The sequence below is a fragment of the Ursus maritimus genome, unplaced genomic scaffold (genome assembly GCF_017311325.1).
Source record: "Ursus maritimus isolate PB19 unplaced genomic scaffold, ASM1731132v1 scaffold_6, whole genome shotgun sequence".
Classification (NCBI taxonomy): Eukaryota; Metazoa; Chordata; class Mammalia; order Carnivora; family Ursidae; genus Ursus; species Ursus maritimus.
This window is the reverse complement of record NW_024426774.1, coordinates 19202547-19225323: the sequence shown is the minus strand read 5'-3', so window position 1 is coordinate 19225323 and position 22777 is coordinate 19202547. Positions and strand designations below refer to the sequence as shown.

Here is a 22777-nt window from a genome sequence, read left to right as displayed (position 1 = left end):
TGTGGGTACATGCATATATGTACATATACACAAATGTATATATATGCACATGTATATAGGTGTGTATACGTGTGTGTGTGTGTGTGTGTGTGTGTGTGTGAGACAAGGCTTCATTGAAAGCAGCTCAGAATTAAAATGTGCCGGATACCCAGCACCAAAACATGAGCAAGAAGAGAAGGCAGCTCAGCAGCAATTAGGGAATTCTCCAGAGGACGCTGGAAATGTGGACCTTCAACTGTCCATCAAGAAGATGTCATTGATTTGCAGAGAGCAAGCCAAGAATATCACTCCTGACATTTCCAAAACCACACAACCCGTAAAGCAGCCTGAGTGGGGAGTGGCGGCCGGGAAGCCGAGAAGCCAGGCCTCCTGTGTGCACAGACCTGGACACCTGGCAGATGCCGGCGGAGCCCCAAAGACACGGGCTCCCGAGCCAAAACCCGAGACGGGAAGTGCTCACACGAAACAGCAGGGAAAGAGGACCCTCAAGAGAGTTAGCAGCTCAAGGAACCATCGCACAGAGAGACAGGAGTGAGAAAGATGTCTCAGTGGTACAGCAAAGGCCCAAAGTGTGCCAGAACCGACTTCCCGAGCCCTCTGCAGATCCTGACTTCAGACGATCCAAGTCTCCACAGCCTGGAGGCCCCCGGAGGCCCCCGGCGGCCTCGCTGTACTGACCAGAGTCTGAGCAGCCCGCGGGTGAGGAGTGCGGGAGACCCGCCTTCCCCTCGCAGCCCTGGACGGGTGAGACGGGGGAGGTGATGCCGGGCGGAGGTGTGACCCACCTCGGGATCCTCGGGGAAGATGTTGTCAACCAGCCTTTTGTACCTGGGGCGTAGAGCACCGCAGCAGCCACACACACCTGCAACGGCAAGAAGAAAAACCCGTTGAGTGTGGCCTCCCACGCAAGCTGGGGGACCTGGGAACCACACCATGGCGGCTTGTGAGGAACCCGACCCAGGCCGGGAAGCAGAAGGATCCCTCCCCTCCAGTGTCAGGGGCCCAGGGGTGGCCCTCTCCCACAACGTGCCTGCATTCCACACCTTTGCCCTGGGGGGTCAAGCACAGTGGCGTGTGTGAGCATGACGCCAGGCCTTGGAGGGGCACTTTCGGGGTGGGAGCTCACCTAGAGGTCAGGTGCTACCCCTGGACACACACACGCGCACACACACACACTCAGGGGCAGGACTATAAACCTGTCTCTTGCAGCCCAAGAGCTTCCCCCGCGTCCTGGGAAGATGGACACAGCTTGAGGAAAATTTGTTCCTCCTATCCCACCCCCCACTGATACCCCACTTCTTTTATTCTCCCTCTTCAATCTCCTCTACCATCCCGTCTCCTGGGGCCATTTCCATTACAGAATGTTATGTGAAACGATGATAAATTAACATTACCATTAATTATTAACATTTGAAAATGCATCTTTAATGCAGTGTGATGGTGGTGTTTCAGGGTGGGGCAGGCCCCTAGGGGGCCAGCCAGGCCGTGCGTGGTCCCCGGTGCCAGCCCTCCCACCCCACAAAGTGTCCACTGGCCTGTGGCAAAGCGAGAGACCAAGAACAATGTGGTACATTTTTAGAAAGCTGAATCTATTCCACGTAGAAGGCCGTCTGACATGACCTCTTTCTTTGTCTTTGGGTGCTGTGAAATGATGGTGTTAGGAAATCAGCGGTAACAGAACAAACCTCGGGAAAAGAAAAAGCTGACTCTTGTAGGTCCCACCATAAAAACTGTCAGTGGACAAAGGACACGGAACCGTCTGGGATCCAAGTCTGTTCCACCTTCCTTCCACCCCAGGGGTCTCTCCTTCCTCTTCCCAGCCACACCACCCCCTGCCCTGTGGGCGGGGAGTGGGCATCATGGGAGGGGCCAAGGGGAGGGCAGCGAAGGGCCTGGGAAAGTCCACCCCCCAAAATAATTGCTCCCTCATTCTCCCAATTAATGCTTAATTTTGCTTGTATAAACTCTCCAGTTGAAATGCAAATGCACATGGAAGGATCAGGCCTACGGGTCATTCGGAAAAGAATGAATTACTTCAGTGGGAATTACTTGAACCACACAAAGAGCTTTACAGCTGCGGAGAAAGGCAGCTCTCTGGGAATTTTGATTGGGAGGGGGTGCAGGGAGGCAGTGCCAGGAGGAGGAAGGAGCAGTGATTTGGGCCCCGGGGTGACTCCGGTACAAGGGAACAGGTGCTCTCTTGAAGAAGGCAAGGGGCAAGCCAAAGGAGGACGGGATGTCAGGTAACTGACCCATGCCCCCCTCGCCCATCTCACAGGCGTTGGTGCGCCCCAGCCTCCCACTTGCCCATGCACGAGGGCAGCAGAACGGCTCCGCGGCTGCTGCACCAGGCCCTCCAGGGGCAGTCTCGCTGGGTTGGCCTGGCATCTCCTCATCTCTCTGCCCACGCCTGGGAGGGGTGTTCCAGCTCTGGATTCCAGCCAGGGCTATTTTTCCTGACGGAACAGCTCCCAGGGGTGGCGTTCTCTGTCTCCGGCCTCCAAGCCTGGGATTTAAATCCATCCTCCTTCCCCCTTCGGCCATCCTGCCCTCTGCTCAGTGCAGCCATCAGCACGCTTCTTTCCAAGATGCCCACGGGACATGCCCTACACTCTCCCGGCAGCCTCCTTCGTCACTGTCCCCAGACCAGGAGCACTGGCCGTTTGTGTTTTAAAGGAGTGAGGAAAGAGCATCACGGAGAAGCTGGGACTGCAAAGTCCCCATGCCAGTCCCTTCCTCGAACATTTCTGAGAGGCCTAGGAGGCAGGGCCTGCACGAGACAGAGGCCAAGTTCATGGTTGTTAGAAACTCAGACTTGTCGAGAAAGCACAAGCCCATTTTGGGTACTCAGGGCAGAAAGCCCTGTGCAGGGCCACCAAGGGGGCTGAGGGCTCTTGGTGCTACCAGTGGGACCAGGAGCCACTTCCCAGGGGCAGCAGGCCTGGCTGTATCTCGGTCTAGGGACGCTGGCTCAGTTTCTTCCCAGTAGAAACCAGACAGCCTGTTGGTCTCCTGCTCTCTTGTCTCGAGAAGAGTGTGCTTCATGCCCCCCCTTCTGCTCCAGTGCCTCTTTCTCTAACTCACAGGCCTCTTCCTGGAACATGCCTCTCCCAGCACAGAGGCGGGAGGAGCCCATGCCGGTGAGAACCAGTCACATTCAAGGCCCCAGGGCACTGTCCCACCAGACAGGGAGAGGTAAGAAGGCCAAAAGAACAAGACAGGAGAGCAGGTTCCCCCCCCCCCATCAGCAAACCTGCCATTGCTTTTGGGGGGCTTCCTGACTTCCGTCCTGGTGCTTTTTCCTAGTCTGTTCTTCCTTTCCAACCTCCTCAGACCCCTTGAGGGCTCAAGAGGCAGGTGGTCAACAGCACGGCTTTCATTTCTTTCTTAAAATTTCATTTATTTATTTATTTATTTATTTGAGAGAGAGAGAGCTGTGGGGCTCCATTCCAGGACCTTGAGACCATGATCTGAGCCGAAGGCAGACACTTAACCAACTGAGCCACCCAGGCACCCCACAGCATGGCTTCTAGCTAAATCCCAGCACTGCCGCTTCCTTGAGCACATAACATCACTGTGTTCGTGAGTGTCCTGGGCTCATGGCACAAGGCTGTTGTGAGGTCAAAGTGAGCTGCTGGTGGCAAAGCCCTTGCAGTAGGGCTGGGCCTGGTAGCTCCCAGTGAAGGGTCACTAGGACTGTCCTCCCCTTGCATTTCCCAGGCCCGGAGCAGCCGAGCCCTTCCCTGGCTGCCAGCTGCTCTGCAGCGGCTCGTACACCTTGGTGGGGCTCTCCCCACTGACCACTTGCTCAGCGACAGCAACCGAGGCCGGTGCACATCCAAAGGCCTGAGCAGTGAGACTCAAGGCACGCTCCTTCAGATCAAACCTCATTGACCTGTGGGTCTGAGACATGTACCGCTTGCCCGAGGCAGCTCGAGGCACTTGCAAATCACTATGCCTTGACCTCCACCTCCAGTGCTTGCCCAGCACCTTCCCGCAGCCAGGGTCCCCAAACCGTCTTGCCTCTGCAAACCCCAATGCCAATGTGACACGCCAGGCACTCTCACAACAGAGCAGAGTCAGATGCTGACGAGATAAAGCAAGAGTGTTGCTGGAGACACTCCCTGGGACTGGCGCTCGGGAGGACAGTCACTGGCATAGCAGTGGTCGTGTGTTGAGACAGCGAAACAGAAGGGTCCCCACGAGAGGAAAAGCTGGGTTTTTTTCCTTTGCTTCTTTTGGGGCTTCTATTCTTGCTAGGACCTGCTCCCCCACTCCACCTCAGACATGCCTTGTGATGCAAGCATCATATGTCCTCCTTGTAAGGGACAAGAAGCTCATGGATTTCTCTAAAATAGATAACATCTAAGGAAGGACCAGCTGACAATGACCAGGGGAAGCTATCATCTACATATTCCAGATCCCCTGGCTCCAAGGAATAACACCTGGGTCCTCGTCTTTGTTCTAACCAGTTCCTGGATGCCTGAGAGGCAGGTACACCAGACCACTGTCCTCAATAAAAACCCACAGATCCCAAAGAAAGACAGACTCCCACTCCTTTCTTTTCCAAGTCTCCTGGATGGTCTGTCTGTGTCTGCTCTCACTCTCTCTCTCTTCAATAAACTCTTTCACCTCCTGCTGGCTCATCCCAGCTTGCCAGCCTCACTGTGGCAGAAGTGAGGGTGAACTTCAATGACCTGATGAGTCCATGGGGAGAGAGGGGGGCTCTGGAGAACAGAGCTGCATCCCCCAAACCATGCTCTGTGGAACACTGGTTTTGAGACGCTAACAAGCACTCCTCAGGACAAGAGTCTAAGGACAAGTAAATGTAAGAAAGTGGGAATGCCAAATGTCCCGATTTCAGATTCACAGTACAAATTAGCATATTAAAGCCTCTGGAAGTCATAAGGTAAAGGAATCCGTTGCAATTTGCTCAAACCAACATTTCCTCATTTTTTTGAAATTACAAATATCGCCATGATGAATACTTTTAACATTCTTTTTCCAAGGCGTATGCACTGCCTACCAAAATGGGATAGACAGGTATACAATGCTATAAGTCTAGTATATTGGAAACAGTGCTAATTTTGGAGTCTGAAAAGTACTGGGTTCAAGTCCTGGTTCTGTCGCTTTGAACTCCAGGTTCAAGTCGTGGTTCTGCCATTTTATCTTTGAGAACGTTTCTTCATCAAGACAATAAGAGGAAAAGATTTTCCCCAAGCTACAATGCTGTGACTGCTGTCCCAGAATTTGCCACAGATTCCAGAAAGGAAGAGATCGGCTAGAGTTCTGATGGTCAGGGCAGGGCTTCTCAGAACAGAAGGGACAAGATGTGGGGTAGGATTCACACAGGTGAGCAACACAGTGGGCGCTTTCTTCTTCCTGTGCCTGGCACAGTGCTAAACCCTGTACTGGTGTTAACTTGAGAAATCTTTACAACAACCCCACCGGGTGGTCCTATTTTATCATCATTTTATAGATGGGGAGACTGAGGCATCAAAAGGTTAAGTTACCTGCCTAGAGTGGCACAGCTGCTAAGTAGCAGGCCAGGATTTGGACCCCAAAATCCAGGGGCCATGAGGTTAACTATGATACGAGGGAGGGGAGGGGTTGGCACTGTCATGGAGCTGGGAAAGCCAAGGGCTTGTATGGAAAGAGAAGAACCATCTTGAAGGGAATCGAAATATCAACACAGTGGGCACTTTCTTCTTCCTGTGCCTGGCACAGTGCTAAACCTGTACTGGTTTTAACTTGAGAAATCTTTACAACAACCCCACCGGGTGGTCCTATTTTATCATCATTTTATAGATGGGGAGACTGAGGCATCAAAACGTTAAGTTACCTGCCTAGAGTGGCACAGCTGCTAAGTAGCAGGCCAGGATTTGGACCCCAAAATCCAGGGGCCATGAGGTTAACTATTATACGAGGGAGGGGAGGGGTTGGCACTGTCATGGAGCTGGGAAAGCCAAGGGCTTGTATGGAAAGAGAAGAACCATCTTGAAGGGAATCGAAATATGCCACCTCAAAATATGGCTCTTTGACATAAACATTATTTTGAACTGAAGGCAATTAAAACCTCCCCCTCTCTGGAAAGGTAGAAATGCAGAGAGTCACCAGAGGAATGTGCAAACAAACTTTATTAGGCTAACCCATATCTGCCTAGTTACTTCTTCACCGTCTACTACCCGTAGTCCGAACCCCTTTGTCTTGTCAATTCTTCACAAGTTTCTTGTGTCTTTGCCTAAAAGGTATGAAAACTCCCTGCTCTGGTCTCGTCTTCAGGTCTCCTTCTCTTGTAAAGGCGCCCAAGTTCCTGTAAAACTTCAAATCCGTGTGCGTGTGTCCCGCTAATCTTTGTCAGTTTCATTTTCAGACCCAGCCCTAAGAGGGTCAAGGAACACTTTTTTCTCCTCTAACATCTCGAACCGTAAAGGGCCCAGGAGTCACCTGGGGAATCTACTAAAACGTAGATTCTGGTTCAGCCCGCAGGGATGGGGCCTGAACCCCTGCGTCCCCACCATGCTCGCAGGTGCTGCCACCACCCCTGGTCTGGGGACCGCACTGGGGGTGCCAGGCTCCCGAGCACAGTGGTTAAACATTTGGGCTCAGGGGGCAGACGGGCTTGGGCTGAAATCCCAGCTCTTCCCATTTCTGACTGTTTGACTTGAATAACTTACTTAGCCTAGAGCCGTGTTTCCTCGATGGAAAATGAAGGTGGCATGACTCCTTGGGGCGGGGGCGTGGGTGCAGATTAAGTGATACTGTTCTCCCTCCTCTCTCTCCCTCAGCTCCCTTGAAGGAAAGCACAGGCGGCCAGGCTGGGCCAGACTGAGGACAGCTTCGAGCAACAGGCCGGACAGGTTAGGTGTTGCCACAGTTACCAGGGAGCCCTGGGAGTCTCGTGAGCAGGGGTGACAGAGACCATGAACCTGGGGGTGGCTGGACCTGAGACGGACTCAGAGGTTGAAGGCAGAGATAAGTGAGTGAATCGCCCCGGGGCAGGAGTAAATGCCTGAAGTGAGGGATGCTGTCCGGATGGGAGAGGAAGGGGCAGAATTCGAAGACTGGAGTGGTTCTGTGGGGAGAAAAGGAGGATGCTACCAAGTAGCACTGGGAGCTTTCCAGTACAACGATGGGAGAATAGGGGAAGACAGGGGTGGCTGGGGCCAGGGGAGTGGGGACAGAGAGGAAGGGGCAGAATTCGAAGACTGGAGTGGTTCTGTGGGGAGGATGCTACCAAGTAGGACTGGGAGCTTTCCAGTACAACCAAGTAGGACTGGGAGCTTTCCAGTACAACGATGGGAGAATAGGGGAAGACAGGGGTGGCTGGGGCCAGGGGAGTGGGGACATCAGGTGGGGTTGTCCAGCAGGTACTCAGCGAGGAAGGAGAGTGCTTGTGAGGGAGACCAAGGCTGGAGCTCTGAGGGTCGTCGGCCAGGACATGACCGACTACCAATGCTATGACACAGGATCTGATTGCTCAGGGCAAATGGGCAGGGGAGCAAAAGTCAGAGCCCCCTTGTCCCCTCCTTCTGCCACTTTCTTCCTGTTTTCCCCTCCACTGCTTTTCTGTAAAGCATTTCACCTTTTCCTCATTTCTCTCCCCTTCCCTAAGGCCCTCCAACTAAGGCATTTGAGGCCTTCAGGCTGCTTACATTGGTCCTAGAAACATGCCCTTATTAGCACCCTGCTAAAAATCAAAATTCCCTGTCTCAGTGATCTGATTATCTAATTCACAAGATGCTAGTAGCTGATAAACAGTCTTCCAGAGGGCATATACTTCTTAAAAAAAAAAAAAATTTTCTAAAGTAAAACAAAATAATCTCTAACAGTAGAATCTGGAAGGCATGGGGCAGAGGTAGGGTGTTTATATGACGGAAACCAGTATACAAGTGTCCGTAAACTGATCTGCTGTGTTGGACTCTGGAGTTTTTAGTTTGTTTTTTAACCCTTTACATACCCAGTTTTAAGGAAAATTAGCTAGAGAAGCAAAATAAATAGGCCTGTTCTTTTGGAGCGGAGAGGAAGAATAGAAAAAGTTAGTCGTTTTTTGTTTGTTTTTAAGCATGTACCACAGGGTGACTTTCAGGAGAGGATGGGGTGGACAACTACAAAGTCATATAGCTGACCTTATCCTGATTGGAGGAAAGAAACACAAGAATGAATCACTGAGGAAAATAAACCTGACTCGATTATTTATTATCTTATCTGCTCCCGGTTAGAAAGGGACTAGTCACATAACTAGAGAGATTTTTTGGAATCTCAGCCAGAGGGCAGAAAGCCTTGAGCAGCACTCTGCACTTCCTGGTAAGTAATCAGAGACGAAAGCAGAAGATAAAAACCTCCTCTCTGATAAGGGAGATGTCTGGCAAGGCTTGGTCAGGACCCCTGACCCCTGGTGCCAAAGCAGCTCAGGAGATGATAGGAACCCACAGGCACCACTAGAAAGCTTCCAACCAGGAGAAGGTGTATTCAAAGTAGCCACATCCCGACCAGGGGGAAAAAAACCCCAAAGAGCAGAAGGCATTTAAAAGAATTTGAAAACAGTTCATTGCTACGAGAGATTCATTGATACTGTTTCATGTATTTCTTTAATCCTGCTACTGATGGTACTTATTCCTAATGGGAGTACATAGAATTAGGTGGAGTTTAACTCACAGCCATGTGCCTGTCAAAGAACCTTTTAAATTCTGAGCCATTTTATTTCTAAGGCAGAAGTACTCTCCCCCAGGGCTCTCTCTTACTCTCTGGGGACTGTGTCTAACAGATCCAACCACACGATGCTAAAAGTAAATTTATTAAGGATCGTTCTCCATCACCAGGACCTGTCCTGTCTAATATTTTTATACCTGTTTTTTTTAAAGACTTTATTTATATATTTATTAGAGAGAATGAGCCCTCACGAGGAGAGGTAGAAGGGGAGGGAAAAGGAGAATCTTTTTTTTTATTTAAAAAACATTTTTAAATTAACATATAATATTACTTGTTTCAGGCGTACAGGTCTGTGATTCATCAGTCTTATATAATACCCAGTGCTCATTACATCACATACCCTCCCCAACATCCATCACCCAGGAACCCTCCCCCTTACTCCCTCCCCTCCAGCAACCCTCAGATTGTTTCCTAAGATGAAGAGTCTCTTACAGTTTGTCTCCCTTTCTGGTTTCGTCTAAGAGGGAGAGAATCTTAAGCAGACTCCTTGGTTGAGCACAGAGCCCCACGTGGGGCTCGATCTCATGACCCTGAGATCATGACCTGAGCCGAAACCAAGAGTCGGCACTTAACCGAAGGAGCCACCCAGGCGCCCCATACCTATTTTAAGAAAGTGAGGGAAAAGTGATACAGCCAACTTGACTAGCTTGTAGCTGGGCTGGTTACTGAAAAATCGCACCAGTAGGTATTAACAGTGTATAATGGCAGGATTTCAGTGGCCTTCTTGGACTTGAAAACTCTTCAGAATGTTTACATCAGCCTCAGCGGCCCCCTGCCCCTCTTGCTATTTCCCTATGGCTGGAACATTCTTCCTATTTCCTCTGGGCTCCCCCACTTTTTTCCCTAAGGTTTCTGCCCAAAATATCACCTAACTGGTAGGAACTTCCCTGACCCCCATTCTCCTTAATTTTCTATCCCTGACTTATTTCTCTTCACAACACTTTTTTTTTTTAACCAATTGACACACTTCATATGTGTCTACACTCGGGCTCCCCCACTTGCAGGTGAGTACCCCGAGAGCAAGAGCCTTGCCTGTTTGTCCCTGCTGAAGCCCAGAGTCTGGACAGGGTCTAGCCTTTGGGGAAGTGGGTCAATGGTTATACATATTTGCTGAATGAAGACTGAGCGTGTGACTGGGCAGAGAAGGAATCACGACTTTCAAGGTCAGTAAGGGGACAATAAAGGAACAGAGGTCTAGGAAGGCCTCGGGGAAATGTGCCCATTGCAGAAGCCCTGACTCTGGCCCATCTTCTGGGGTCACCACCCTCTGTACCTCACTGGAGCCAAGCTCCCTCCAGGTGAGCAGGGGTGGGGTGGGAGGGGTGCTTTGGACGGTGGGTGGCCTGGGGCCAGGGTTCCTTCTGCCCTGCCCCTGCCGCACACTGGCCCCTGCCTGCCAGCTCCTGCGGCCCTGACTGCTCATCAGAATTACCCCTGAGTCTCAGGAGGGGCCCGAGGTGTTCCTCTGGATTCTGGTGCGCGGGCAGGGGGAGAAGCACTGGCATGTGGTGGCAGATCTCACAGCTGCTGGCAGGCTCTGGGGACTCTGGACCTCTCACCTTGTCTGCCAGCAGCATCGGCGTCCCTGCGACTCCTACTCTGCAGCCCTGTTTCTTTCTCCTTTGCCCACTTGCCCGATGCTGTTTCCTGCACTGATCTGTCCCCTTGATAGGAGCCACCCCCTAACCAGGGCAATGGGTGGTCTGAAGCAAACAAACAGAAAATCTCAAACAACATAAACACATCATTCTTTTCAACACCTAGGGCCCTGGCTCCAAATTCCCCATTAACACATCCTCTGTCAGATGCCCTGAGATACAAGGTTCATTCCTTTGGAGTCCTCCCTGCCCTTCATCACTGCCCCAGCTTCTCAGGTGCTGATCTTTACTACCTAAAGAAAACACCAGGGTTCACCACCTCCTCCAGCCTTAGCATCACACGACGAATATTTACTATATACTCATAACAACCCAGCAAGGTATGCACCGTTATTCTCATTTTACAGCGAAAGAAGCAGGATCAGCGGGGGGTGCCCTACCTCAGGCCACACAGCATGTGACTTTCTGCCATGAGGTTCCTCGAATTCTCCCATCACTTGCCCAAAAATAACCTCAGCGACTCCTCAGGTTTATCCCGTGCTTTCCTTGGCCACAGCCACTGTGCTAGGACGCCTGCCGGACACCTGATCTCCAGTCCTTGTCACCGCCCCTTGGCCAGTCTCCTGGCTTCAAGTCATTCTATGTGCAGTTTTGAGGCAAATCTTTGTTTGATTTAGTGCTTCACAGCCAAGCAGTTAGTGTGGCTAACTCATTAAATGTCAACCCTTCGACTTAGTATTCAACATGGGGTGGCCCATCAAGGTGGTGGTGGTGGGGGTGTCTTCATGTCCTTCCCTCGCCGTAGGGGGCCTCTTGCCCATGCTCTCCTCCTGGGACTGCTGGCCCAGAAGCCAGAGGCCACATCAGCTGGGACAAGAGAGGGAGGTGTGAAGAGCAGCAGATGGGCAGGCCCTTAGTTACAGAGAGCCCTGCACCTGCCGATGACAGGGTGTTAGGGTGGCAAGGACCGTGCAGAACCTGTGGATGGTGAAGGGGCAGGGGCATCAGAACCTCGGACCTGAGGTCTTGAAATCATTATGTTGGGTGGATCCTGGCACCTGCTGGATCTTCCTTGAAAGACCTCCATTAATAACAGTCCCGGCACTAGGCGTCACCTTCCGCTCTCCAGCTGTATTCCTGTACTGTCTCACACGCTCTTGCTCGGTCTAAGTGATTTCAGTGACTCATATTTTCTTCCCCCCAGATACACTGTAAATTCCCCAGGTCTCTTTCCTCTGACCTCAGTACAGTATCCTGAGCCCAGCAGGACTGGAGGAAAGCTGGTATGACGTGGGATGCCTTTGATCAGCGTGAGACCCGGCGAAGTCACCTCCTCTCCTGGCCCTTAGTTTCCTTTTTATAAACATCAACTGCATTATCCCCATTCACCAAGAGCAATGCCTTTTTGCTCAAAATAGTTCATATTTATTTTCTTAGCTTTACAGTCCTCTTGTAAAGGCAAGGCCTGGACTTGGTCATCCTTACCAAAGCAAACTAATTCTATTTGAGCAATTTACAATGAAATTTAGCCCAGGGCTGATAGCACAGACACCCCCTCCAGATGAATTGGAGGAAGCACAACAAAGTTTGGAGAGCAAGGGGCGTCTGACTCAAGTGGCTCCGGAGGGGACCCGGCCTGGGTCCAGCTGATGCTAACTGATCCAGCACAATGCACAGTACTTGCTGGGTAGGGTGGGGAAGAGGAGGAATTTAAAATATATAGTTTCTGCCATCAAGGAACTTACTCTCTAGTTGGGACTGACACATATTTAAAGTTGATGATGCATCACAATGAGACAAAGGTGTCCATAAGCCTGAAGAAATCTCTAGGACTTCAGTGAGTCCAGGAAGGCTTCCTGGAAGAGGGAAGACCTGAGCTGGATCTCTAGGGCTGGAGAGAGCTGGTAAGTGCAGGTGAATCCACAGAAGGAAAAAACAACAAGTCTTCAAAGGGAGAAAAATTGAAGAAAACCGAAAAGATTCCATCTTCCCTTTTCCGTTCTTTCTCGTTTCTAATTTTAAAAGGACTCCATGCTCACGTGTATACATTTGTAAAATAGGAAGAAATAAAAATGAATGTAAATATCACATAATCACACTATTTGTGATTAACTATTAAAATTTTAGCGCATTTGTGGTAAGTATTCATGTGGCTAGAAGATTCCCAGACAGCACAGAGATAATGGAGCCTTTCCATCATCACAGAAAGTTCTATTAGGCAGCACTACACTAGAATATTTTTGTACTGCCTTTTCTCAGATCAGTTCATCTGTGTTAGAGAATGTGGATATCTTAATTTGATGGGTCATAATGTTCCACGAAAATTCTTGAATGTACAATTGTATGTTCTTTTTATTTTTCACAAGTAATTGTTGCTCTGCTCATTTCTTTTTCAATTTCCCATAAAGTTTGTTGTTTCCAAAAAAAAAAATTAGTGTATTTGTTTCCGTGTTTGTGCGTATTTTTAAATATAAGCATAAAATTGGGATCAAACAGTATAGTGTTAAATCCTTTCTTCTTTTTGTACTGTATCTACCTTCCCACTCAGTATTTTCCAGAACCTCATTTTCATAGCTACTCACCACTCCACCTTTTGACCAGACTTTGATTTATTTAATCATTTCTCCCAGTCGTTTCTAATTTTTCATTATCCTGAATGATGCGGCAATTTGCCCTTGATAATTAAAGCCAGGAACCATGCAGGGAGAGCCTGATTTGATTTATTGGGGATCAGGAAATCAAATGGTGACCTGTGGCTGCCAGACTTGTGGCCCAGTACAGGGGGCGCCTGAAGGGTCCAGCACCTGTCTCTCGCTGTCCAGGAAGATTCGGGAGCAAAGAGACCATGAAGATGTGCTAATGAAAATGAGCTTGAGGAAGGAGGCAGGGTCCAAGTTTCCAGACATATTTTATTGGGAATGGAATTAAATAGCAAATGAATTGTCCCTGGGGAGACAGTTTGGACCAAACCATGTCTGACAAACCAGTAGCTGTCAGCAGCCTGACCTTTCTGAGCCCCCCACGTTTCCAACATGCTCACTGCTTTCCGGCCAATCTTGGTTAATCTGATTGCCACCTTAATTGAGGTTGGGGATGAAAAAAAAAAAGAAATGTGTCCAGTTGATTTCGTGTCAAGGCTTCCATTCTTTACTAACTGTAAGCTCCCCTGGGCTTTGGTATTGCTCTTCCATTAGTGAGAAATTCATTAAAATAACAGACTGTGGGGCGCCTGGGTGACTCAGTCGGTTGAGTGTCAGACTCTTGGTTTGGCTCAGGTCATGATCTCAGGGTCGTGAGATCAAGCCCCCAGGTCAGGCTCTGTGCTGGGCGTGGAGCATGCTTAAGATTCTCTCTCTCCCTCTGCCCTTCTTCCCCCCACAACCCCACAGCTCACACTCTCTCCATCTCTCTCTCTAAAAAAAATAATACTAATAAGTAAAAATAAACAGAATGCTTTTCTATTCTTTGTCTCTTTGAGCACTGACAGTAGGAAAAATTTATCCCAACTATTTTCAGGAGCCAGACAGCCTGCAGTCTGACCCCAGTTCCAGGTCTCACCAGCTGTGCACACTTAGGCAAGGTATTCAAGCTCTCTGTGCCTCCAGCAACCCATCTGCAAGAAATGGGCAAAACAGAACCACTTCTGTGAAGTCTTCCTAGCATATAATAAGCAGTTAGATACTATTAACTATTATCATCATTAATATTAATCTAATAATAACTATTAAAATCTCTTTCCCAGCTTAGGAGAGAGAAGGCAAGACAGAATAAAATGGAATTTCAGAGCAAAATGACCCTGACAGTCTCTTGGTTTTATTTTATACTTGGAGCATGAAGTAAAACACAGACAAGTGTTTAGAGATTTAAATCCAAATCTAGGTAGAGACACATCAGCTCTCGGATACCCAAGGACAAAGCTCCACTGAGCAGCTGCTACCATGTTTCGAGCCTGTCTGGACCAGGTGCTATGCTGTGTCTCACTTGCATTTGTCTGTTTCATCTTTACAGAAAAGTCTATGAGGTTGATGTAATCATCCTTGTTTTAAAGACGGCACCATCCCCAGGCTCATCCAATACGGTGACTTGTTGAAATCAACGCATGGAGGTCTGCCCTCAGATACCCTTAAATCCCTGATAGGCAAAAATAGAAATAAAAATATATTCGACAGGAACATGGAACATATAATCAGGATCATACTAATTAAATGTTGCACATACACAGAGCAGGACTGCAGAGGCAACAAGAGATGGGATGGAAAAGTAATTTTGAGAGGAGACCAAATTTGAACACTATTTAAAAGAGAAGGATTCCACTGAATTGTGAGAAAAAGAGGGCTTTCCATGTATCGGTGGGGTAGAAAGGACACACTGGCATTTCCTGAGCGCCGATGATATCACGTGCGTAGGTCAAGCACTTCATACTTGAACAAGAATCCCATGAGGTTAGTATTGTCACTTTCCGGAGGAGCAAACCAGAGCTCAGAGAGGTTAATGAATTTGACCAAGACCACACAGGGAGCAAGGAACAGAGTCAGGAACAGAGCAAGAGAGGCCCTCTAACTTCAAAGCATGGATGTGTATAAAGATTTGAAGTGAAAGTAAAGATGTCAGGCAAGTGTATGAAGAAAATGTGCCCAGGTAGAAGAAGATGATTTTCAAGGTGGATTATTTTTTTAAGTTATAGGTAACTCACGATGAAATCTGAACTAGCTCTGTGGATGGTGCCAATGTCCGTTTCCTGGTATTGATGCTCAACGATAGTTATGCAAGAAGCAAACACTGGGGGTGGTGGGGGACGGGTTTCCCAGTGCATTTCTTTGCAACGACCTGTGAATACATTTTTCAAAATAAGAAGTTTTTTAAAAGTTGGCATGTAATAACAAAGACAAAGGCACTTGCTTTGAGCGGAGGTGGTAATACGCAGAGGACCTTGACACAGGACTCTGATCTGCTCCCAGGGGCACAAGACCAATATCACCCCAGAGCCTCTCCCACTGCCCCTTTGAATGACCAGCCAGCCCCATGCTAGCTTGGCTACCACTGGAAGGAGAAATAGGCTTGTCCACATACATGGAGCACCTATTATGGGCCCCCACCGTGCCAAAGGCTGCCTGGGTATACGGGGTGCTAACAAGACACAGGTCTGGTTTTCAGAACTCTTACAGTCTATTGGAGAGAAAGGCACAAGTAATAAAATGTAAGCCAGCCTGGGTGGACTGAGGTTTCTCAAGCAAAGTTGCATGTGTTACAGCAATTCAGAGAAGACTGAATTAGGCTGGGTTGGTTAAGGAAGATTAATTCTCTGGGGGAGGGAGAATTTAGGCAAAGCCTTGGAGGATGTGGGCCTAGCAGGTACTCACTCCAAATAGAAATTGTGTCATAACATAGCCACCATTTTGTATTTTATAGCATAGAAAGAGCTTTGGAATTAAGCAAAATCAGGACTATGAACTAAGTGACCTTGGACAGGTCATCCAAGCCTCTGCTGGTTTCCTAGTCTGTGGGAGATGAACAAAATACCTAGCAGGAGCTGGTACACAGCAGGTGTTCCATAAATGTGTGCTGTCTGGTCCCCTTATTTCATAAGCATTTTTCCTGCTGCTGAATTGTCATCATAATCATCATTGTTAATGTGACTCAAAATCCCAGTGAGGAGATCTATAATCATTTGCTGACCTTTTCCATATTATTTGACATTTATCTTGTTGCCATGTTCATGCTATTAGAAATAACGCTAGGATGAATGTGGCTACATTGCAGCTTTTTTCATTTTCTGGATTATTTCCTTAGGACAGAGTTCCAGAAATTGAGGAAGTCTCTCGTAGGTGAGGGGGAGATACCTGAGGGTTTGTTGAAAAGCAGGGGTGAGAGGGTGAGAATCGTGTACTGGGAAGACCAACAAGAGTAACCCGGACGGTCGAAGTTGAGTTTGGAGAGAATGGAAGAAGGGAGGCCATCGAGAAAAGGAGCAGGAGCCAAAGCTTAGGACAAGACGGGCCAGGGTCAGGGTGAGAACGAAAGAGAAGCAAGGGCCCGATGGGTCACAGCCTAAGCAAGAACAGCCCATGGCCCAGGGTTATGGCAGAGAGATGGAGGCCAAAGCCCAGTGCCGGCAACTAGCGACCAAAATAGGGACCCCCACCCCCAATGGCGCTTCAGTAGCCACATCGGTCCTGGAGATGGGGTGAGAAACTCAGCCACTGAGGTTGATTTGCACCAAATCAGAGTGACATGCAAGATGCGGGATCGGCCGTGACAAAGAAGGTCAGTTGAGGCCAGAGTCTGAACACTGACCAGTAAAATCAATACACTGAAAGCTGATACAAATCTGGAGAGAAAACAATGGAGAGGAGCTTTCCAGCACCGGCTCTCCTGTTTTCCAGATGTCTGCGAATCACAGGCACAGGATACAGGCTCACCACGATATTTGTAAACAAAGGAACTCGGAGGGAAACGTAGCCAGCTGGCTGGAACGTACTCGAAGAAGGAACGTAAGTGCAAACCTCACTGGCATAATTCTGAAGACTCGGTGACAACCTGGAAACATTGTACAATGGGGTGTTTAGTGAGAAAGGTGTATGCTGAAGTTGTGTTCACAGGACGGCCCAAACTATGGCAACTGAGGTTAAATCAGGACAGAAGATGTTCAGGAAAGGAAACAGCTTGACCTGTTGGGGGTATCAAATCACAGTGAACTTTCTCCTTTGTTTTCATGCCCAGGAACACTGGATATTGCATTCTTTCCCCCACTTCCGCTTGTCTGCAAGCCTGATTAGCAGGCTCTGTTCCCTCCGAGCCGCTGCTCTCCTTCCCTGTTCTCACTTCCGTCCCTTTCTCCTTTCCTGGTTCTTGGTTGGGACGATGGCCCATTCTCTCTCTTGGCTATGGAGGGGCATTTCTTTTTCTTCTTTCCTTCCTTCCTTCCTTCCTTCCTTCCTTCCTTGTGTTATGTTAGTCACCATACAATACGTCATTAGTTTCTGATGTAGTGTTCCATGATCCATGTTTGCATATAACACCCAGCGGAGGGGCATTTGTAATTTATAGGATGCTACCTGCTGTTCGCCACATCCAAGGTTAAACCTTAAAATCACTGGTAACCCCTGGTAACCACTGGGAAAAAAAAACCTAGTACAGAATCTTTAACAATTTTTATTTCAGCATGCTTTGAAATTAGGAATAAAAACAAAAACAAAAAAAGCACTAGATACGATACACTGTGGTCACCAGAACAGGCAAAGGCCTCTCTCTTCACTTTAATTCACATGGACTCCTGGCTATTCCCAAGGCCTCGGCCTCCTTTGCCTCACTTAGCAAATGACTCCCCGGTACAGATCGGACCATGAATCTTTGTTTTACTTGTTGCTCAACACCCAATTTTCAAGTGCAAATAGATGGCCTTCAAGCCCTGTTACCTTATTTTGTTCCCCAAGATGGGGATAATGACCGTGTTTTGAGAAATCTAACTCAAAAAGGAGGCACTGAACATTCCAGGTTTTTCTCAAGCTCTGCATCGAACTCGGCTTGCTTATCTTGCTGAACGCTGCCTGTGTCATCTTCCAATTGTTATTAACGCCTCCGTATTTTCAGAGCGCATCGCAGCCTGTTTGATAAAATCTAGGCTTCAACTTCTCAGCATGGGCCGTGAAAACAAAGATCACAGTATTACACGGCTACCAGCTTCCTACAAAACAATAATAATATTAAGAAGAAGAAGAATGGCTCCTGGGCACTGTCTGCCGGTGCTGACCCTGCATACATGGTCCAGGAGAACCCGGCCTGGGAGAACCATGGGGAGAATATGGGTACTTTTCCTCCCCTTGGTTTAGAATTCCATTCTCAGTATCTGCAGCTGCCCAAATGCACAGGGAAGCAGATACGATTGGTTTGGGGGCCTACATGTTCATTAAGAGGGAACCGGCTAAATGAACCAGTGAACCTCCAGGCGACAGACAGTAGGCAGAAGCTGAAATGAAGAGAGCGGGGCTCTGAGCGCGGCTCCCAGGAGCTCTCCAAACATACCGTCAATTCAAAAGGAGGCTGCAGAACACACATGGCATGATGCCACTTGCGTGAAACACTCGCAGGCCAAACAAACTCGGCATGTGTGTGAATACGTGTCCAAAACAGGCTGCAAATGCACCCAGAAAGTCCGGCAAGGATCCCCACAGTGCAGGGTTGGCCACTCACCACCTGTGATTATTTAAATGAAATAAAATTTAAAGCTCGGTTCCTCCGGCACAGCGGCCACATTTCATGTGTTCAACAGCCACACGTGGCTAGTGGCTACGGGATCAAACAACACAGATATAAAACATTCGCATAACCACGGAAAGTTCCCCTGGACAGCTCTAACTTAGACCTTGTAGTTTTTTTTTCAGTTTCCTTCCCCAACAAAAATGTTTCTGTATTATATAATACAAAACAGTGTGTTATGTATGGGTAATACACAAACATCCCTAATTTTCATGTTTCTTCCATTTTCTCTTCAAAAGAGATAGGAAGAATTTTCTGTTCAAATATTTGGAATCCAAGAGTTTAAACACACACGCGCACACACACACACACACACACACACACACGGGCTGTTTTCTGCACTTGTTCAGCTTGGTTCTTGCGGGAATTTTGACACAAAGTTGTGAAAGAGCCAGGAGTCACGTCATCTATTCACACATGCACACACCCATGCATGCCCCACAAACCCATCCAGTACATTAGACGGGTAGAAGATGAAAAGAAATAGAATGCCCGGGCTCCCGTGCCCTTGGAGTGAAAGCCTGTGCACAAGCTGACTTCAGAAAAGTTAATATGAGCATCCCTGGAGTCAGAGAGCCAGCGTGGGGGGACTTCCGAGGGTGGAGATGTCGTTTCAGTTTAGACGCGTCCCAACAGAAATGAGGCACAGATACAATGTTGACAAATAAGAGAAGGGAGGGCATTCCAGGCAGCGGAAACAGCATCAGTGGAAGCTGGAAGGAGCCAAGTCCAAGGGAGCGTTGGGAGAGAGGTCATTGGCCCGTCTGTCTGGGGCAGTGTTCATGCAGCTCGAGTGTTAGGGAAGGGCCAGGTGGTGAAGTGCCCGCAGATGGCAAGAGGAGAACTGTCATTATTAGTAAATGACAGTCTCAAAACCTCCTCCCCTTTTTGGTCGTCTCTACACCAAACATGGAGCTCAAACTCGCAACCCCAAGATCAAGATCACGTGCTCTACCAGCTCAGCCAGCCAGGCACCCCTCGACCACACCCTGTTGTGCCGAAGAATGTGTAAGGAATCTGCTTCCAATGGACAATACACAGACGGAGTGTGGTCTGCCTCTCCCTCTGCCACTGGGAATGAGACCCTGCTAGCGGAGGATCAAGACAAGGGGTGAGCCCCCAGTGCCCACTTGGAGATGTGACGAAAGAATGTAAGGGAGTCACACTGGGTGAGTGTGTGACGGGGCGGCCAAGGCAAATTCAGTCTCTCGCCACAGTGGAGTGGTGAGTAGGTAAAAAGGGGACTCAGGAGGAAGGAAGGGCTTCTGTTTGGTGGCTCACCAGCCCTGGAGCGAGTGATGACATTTGGGATCAGGGTGGGGGACCAGGGATGATGTGGGCAAAAGGTGAGCTCCCTTAGGCCTCTCTCCCTCTCTTTTCCTGTGGGGGTCACAAGGGGAGGTGACAGCTGAAGGGGAGGAGAGAGGCTTTCAGGAGAGACATTTGGAGACAAGCAAGGGCAGAGCTTCCCGGCATCTGCACAGTGACGGGCAAGGATGCCTGCCATCAGACGAAGGTGAGCACCCAGGGGCCACCTGTCATGGCACTTTGGGGGTGAAGGGAGTTCCAAGAAGTGCAAACGGTCAAGATAGGAAAACCTGAATGCTGAGAGGACTGGGAAGGCATGTGGCTTTCCGGATAGGTTTTCTGCAGAGAGTGGATAGTGGGATCTTGAATAGAATGGGTCAGTGGACAGCCACCATGGAGGGAGGAGGAGAGGTGTAATGTCAGCTTCCATCGCTTCTGGTTTAGAAGCATCTAGAATATGACATGAGTCATTTTATTTAAAAAGAGCAAAGGTAATGCTTGGTCTGTCTATGCATCCATGATGGCGGACACGTTGCCTAGGCAGCTCACCACCCCCGCTGCCAGGCGTGCGTACTTGAGGACGCCCAGGCCATATCCAGTATCAGCGACATGGGCCCCTGCGCGCAGGGGGCCAACTTCTGAGGTGGCCCTCACACCTCGTGCTTCGAGAGTGGCCTCAGGACCCTAGACATATTTCATAGCTTTGATGGTAGAATTATTGTTGATGGAGCACTGTTGCTCTTTCATGATTCACTTAATACTTTATAAGCATTGTTTATCAGTTTAAGTAGTGTCCCGGTTACATTTGTGGAAGAAAGTGTTTTGTGGCCCTTTGAAGCCCAGGGAATCCTAATCGATGAGAGCAAAGGGGGGAAAAGTTAATCCTTATATGTATAGCTGTTTGTAAGATGTTCTGAGCTCACTGTGGGAATTCACTCATCTGAAAATAGCACATTGAGGCATTTGATTCTTTTTTTTTTTTTTTTAAGGACATTTGAACTATGGGGGATAAGAAGCCTTCCAATAAATAAGTCCTGCCCTCAAAAAGCTTACAGAGCAGTCAGTAGACTCTATCACATGAACACAGTAGAGTGTTAGAAATTTCACTGGCAATTTGTTTTAAGTTTGGAGCTAAGAACTAGAAACCAGGACTTAGGATTTACAACACACGTATGCCTTCCCCATTCCCATAATATGTCCAGCTTCCTACTGTGGCCACCAGGCAGCCTATAAAAAGCAGGGTTACTCACCTCCAGCTTTCCAAATGAACACACGGTATCAAATATAGAAACCAGAGGAAGCTTCATTGTTACGGAGCCAAACTGATTGAGGGCAAGCGTGAGTGCTCCAAATACATAGAGGAACTAGCAGATTTAAGATGCAGACTCTTACGGGCTATGAATCCAAGATCAATCACTTAAGAGTCCAAATATATAATCAGAGAGTCTGTCACAGCACGAGCTGTTGGTGCCAGAACCCAAAATCGGCACCATGCCCAGAGCTGCTAAAAAATAAAGCCAGGACCAGGGTGGTCGCGGTGCCAGAGGGAAATTTCAGAAGCAACACTTTTGAAATGCAAAACAGAATCAGGAGCAAGTACCAGAATTCTGCAAAAATGCAAAACAAGTACTAGGTTGAGTCATACTAAAAATGCCAAGTAAGCAGCAGGCCAAGCACAGCCAAGACCCATTTTTAATGAAGCAGCTCTACCGCGCATGGGTGTTCCGGACGTACCAGCGCGAGGAAGCAAGTCCCTCCAGCAGGTTCTGGCCTCTGCAAGAAGCAAAAGGCAGGTGGACTGAGAAGGCAGCTCAGCCGAGTGCGTGCGTCTCTGAAAGCAGAAACCCAGCTGGAAAGGAAAAGCTCCTTCGAAAGCTCTCAATGAGGAGTGAGGAATGCCTCCCTGGAACACTATCCTCGGGGCCCCGTTACCGCTATGTTTTCATTACAAAGGATGTTGGTAGTAAAATATCCACTACGACCTCACCTGTTAATCAGCTGACATTCAGCTCTCGTTATGTGTCAGGAACTGTAAAGAGGTCTGAACGCATTACTTTATGTAACCTTCCCAACAATATTCGGGGGCGGTCTACTGTCCGCATCTTACAGATGAGGAAAACTGAGGCTTAGAGCAGTTAAGCAACTATCCAAAGTCACACAACTGTTAGGTGAGGTAGCTGGAACTCAAACCCAGGCTGCTCACACTTGACCCTGGCCTGCCAAGGGGACACTGAGATTCATTCCTTTCCATGTGTCATTAGAAAAAAAAAAATTAGCCAGGAAGTTATAGGTCTTTGTAGAGAAATGTCACAAGCCAGCACATTACTGAGAATTCTTAAGAACAGGTGAATAATAAGGCCATTCAAGGCTCACAAGTCTTCGGCAAAAGACAGGACTGTGGGCTGTGAGGTCACAGCAGCCCCACGGAGGAAATGGAAAAATCAATCCTGTACACACGCCCGGCCCCGCACAGCCGTCAGCCAGGCCTATGTTGGTGCTGAGACGGTACTGTAGACCTGGTCAAGCCAGGCTTTATTTTGTCACTCAAAGTCCCAGAGAATGCCAATAGCAGTGCTCAGAAGGCCTTACACCAGATGGCCCTGCTCTGTGGGCCCTCTGCCCACCGCCCTGCCGGCACCATCAGCTCCCCAGCTGCCAGCGACGAGCTGGACTTCCCGGGGCGGCTTCCTCCACTCTCCGCTCAGCACGGAAGCTGTCTAGCAGCATAACCCCCCTGACCAGCAGCTCTCAATGGCCGCTTTTCCTGGGGTGCTGGGGACCATCTGGGGCTGTGGCTAAGATCCCTGGTGCCGGCTGGCACAGGTCCTTGGCTGTCTCCCGGCACGCCGACTTGCCAGCGATGCAACACAGACCCGCTATTGTTTGCGTGCGTGTTTTCTTCT

The 22777-nt window shown here is 48.9% G+C and overlaps 1 protein-coding gene across 1 annotated transcript in view; it reads right to left on the bottom strand.

Moving 5' to 3' along the window:
* Positions 1–22777, bottom strand: part of EFR3B (EFR3 homolog B) — an 83309-nt gene that overhangs the window by 46421 nt on the left and 14111 nt on the right. Inside the window, exon 2 of the mRNA XM_040622958.1 lies at positions 786–862. Coding sequence (XP_040478892.1) covers positions 786–862 — 77 coding nt within the window. The remainder of the gene's footprint in view (positions 1–785; positions 863–22777) is intronic.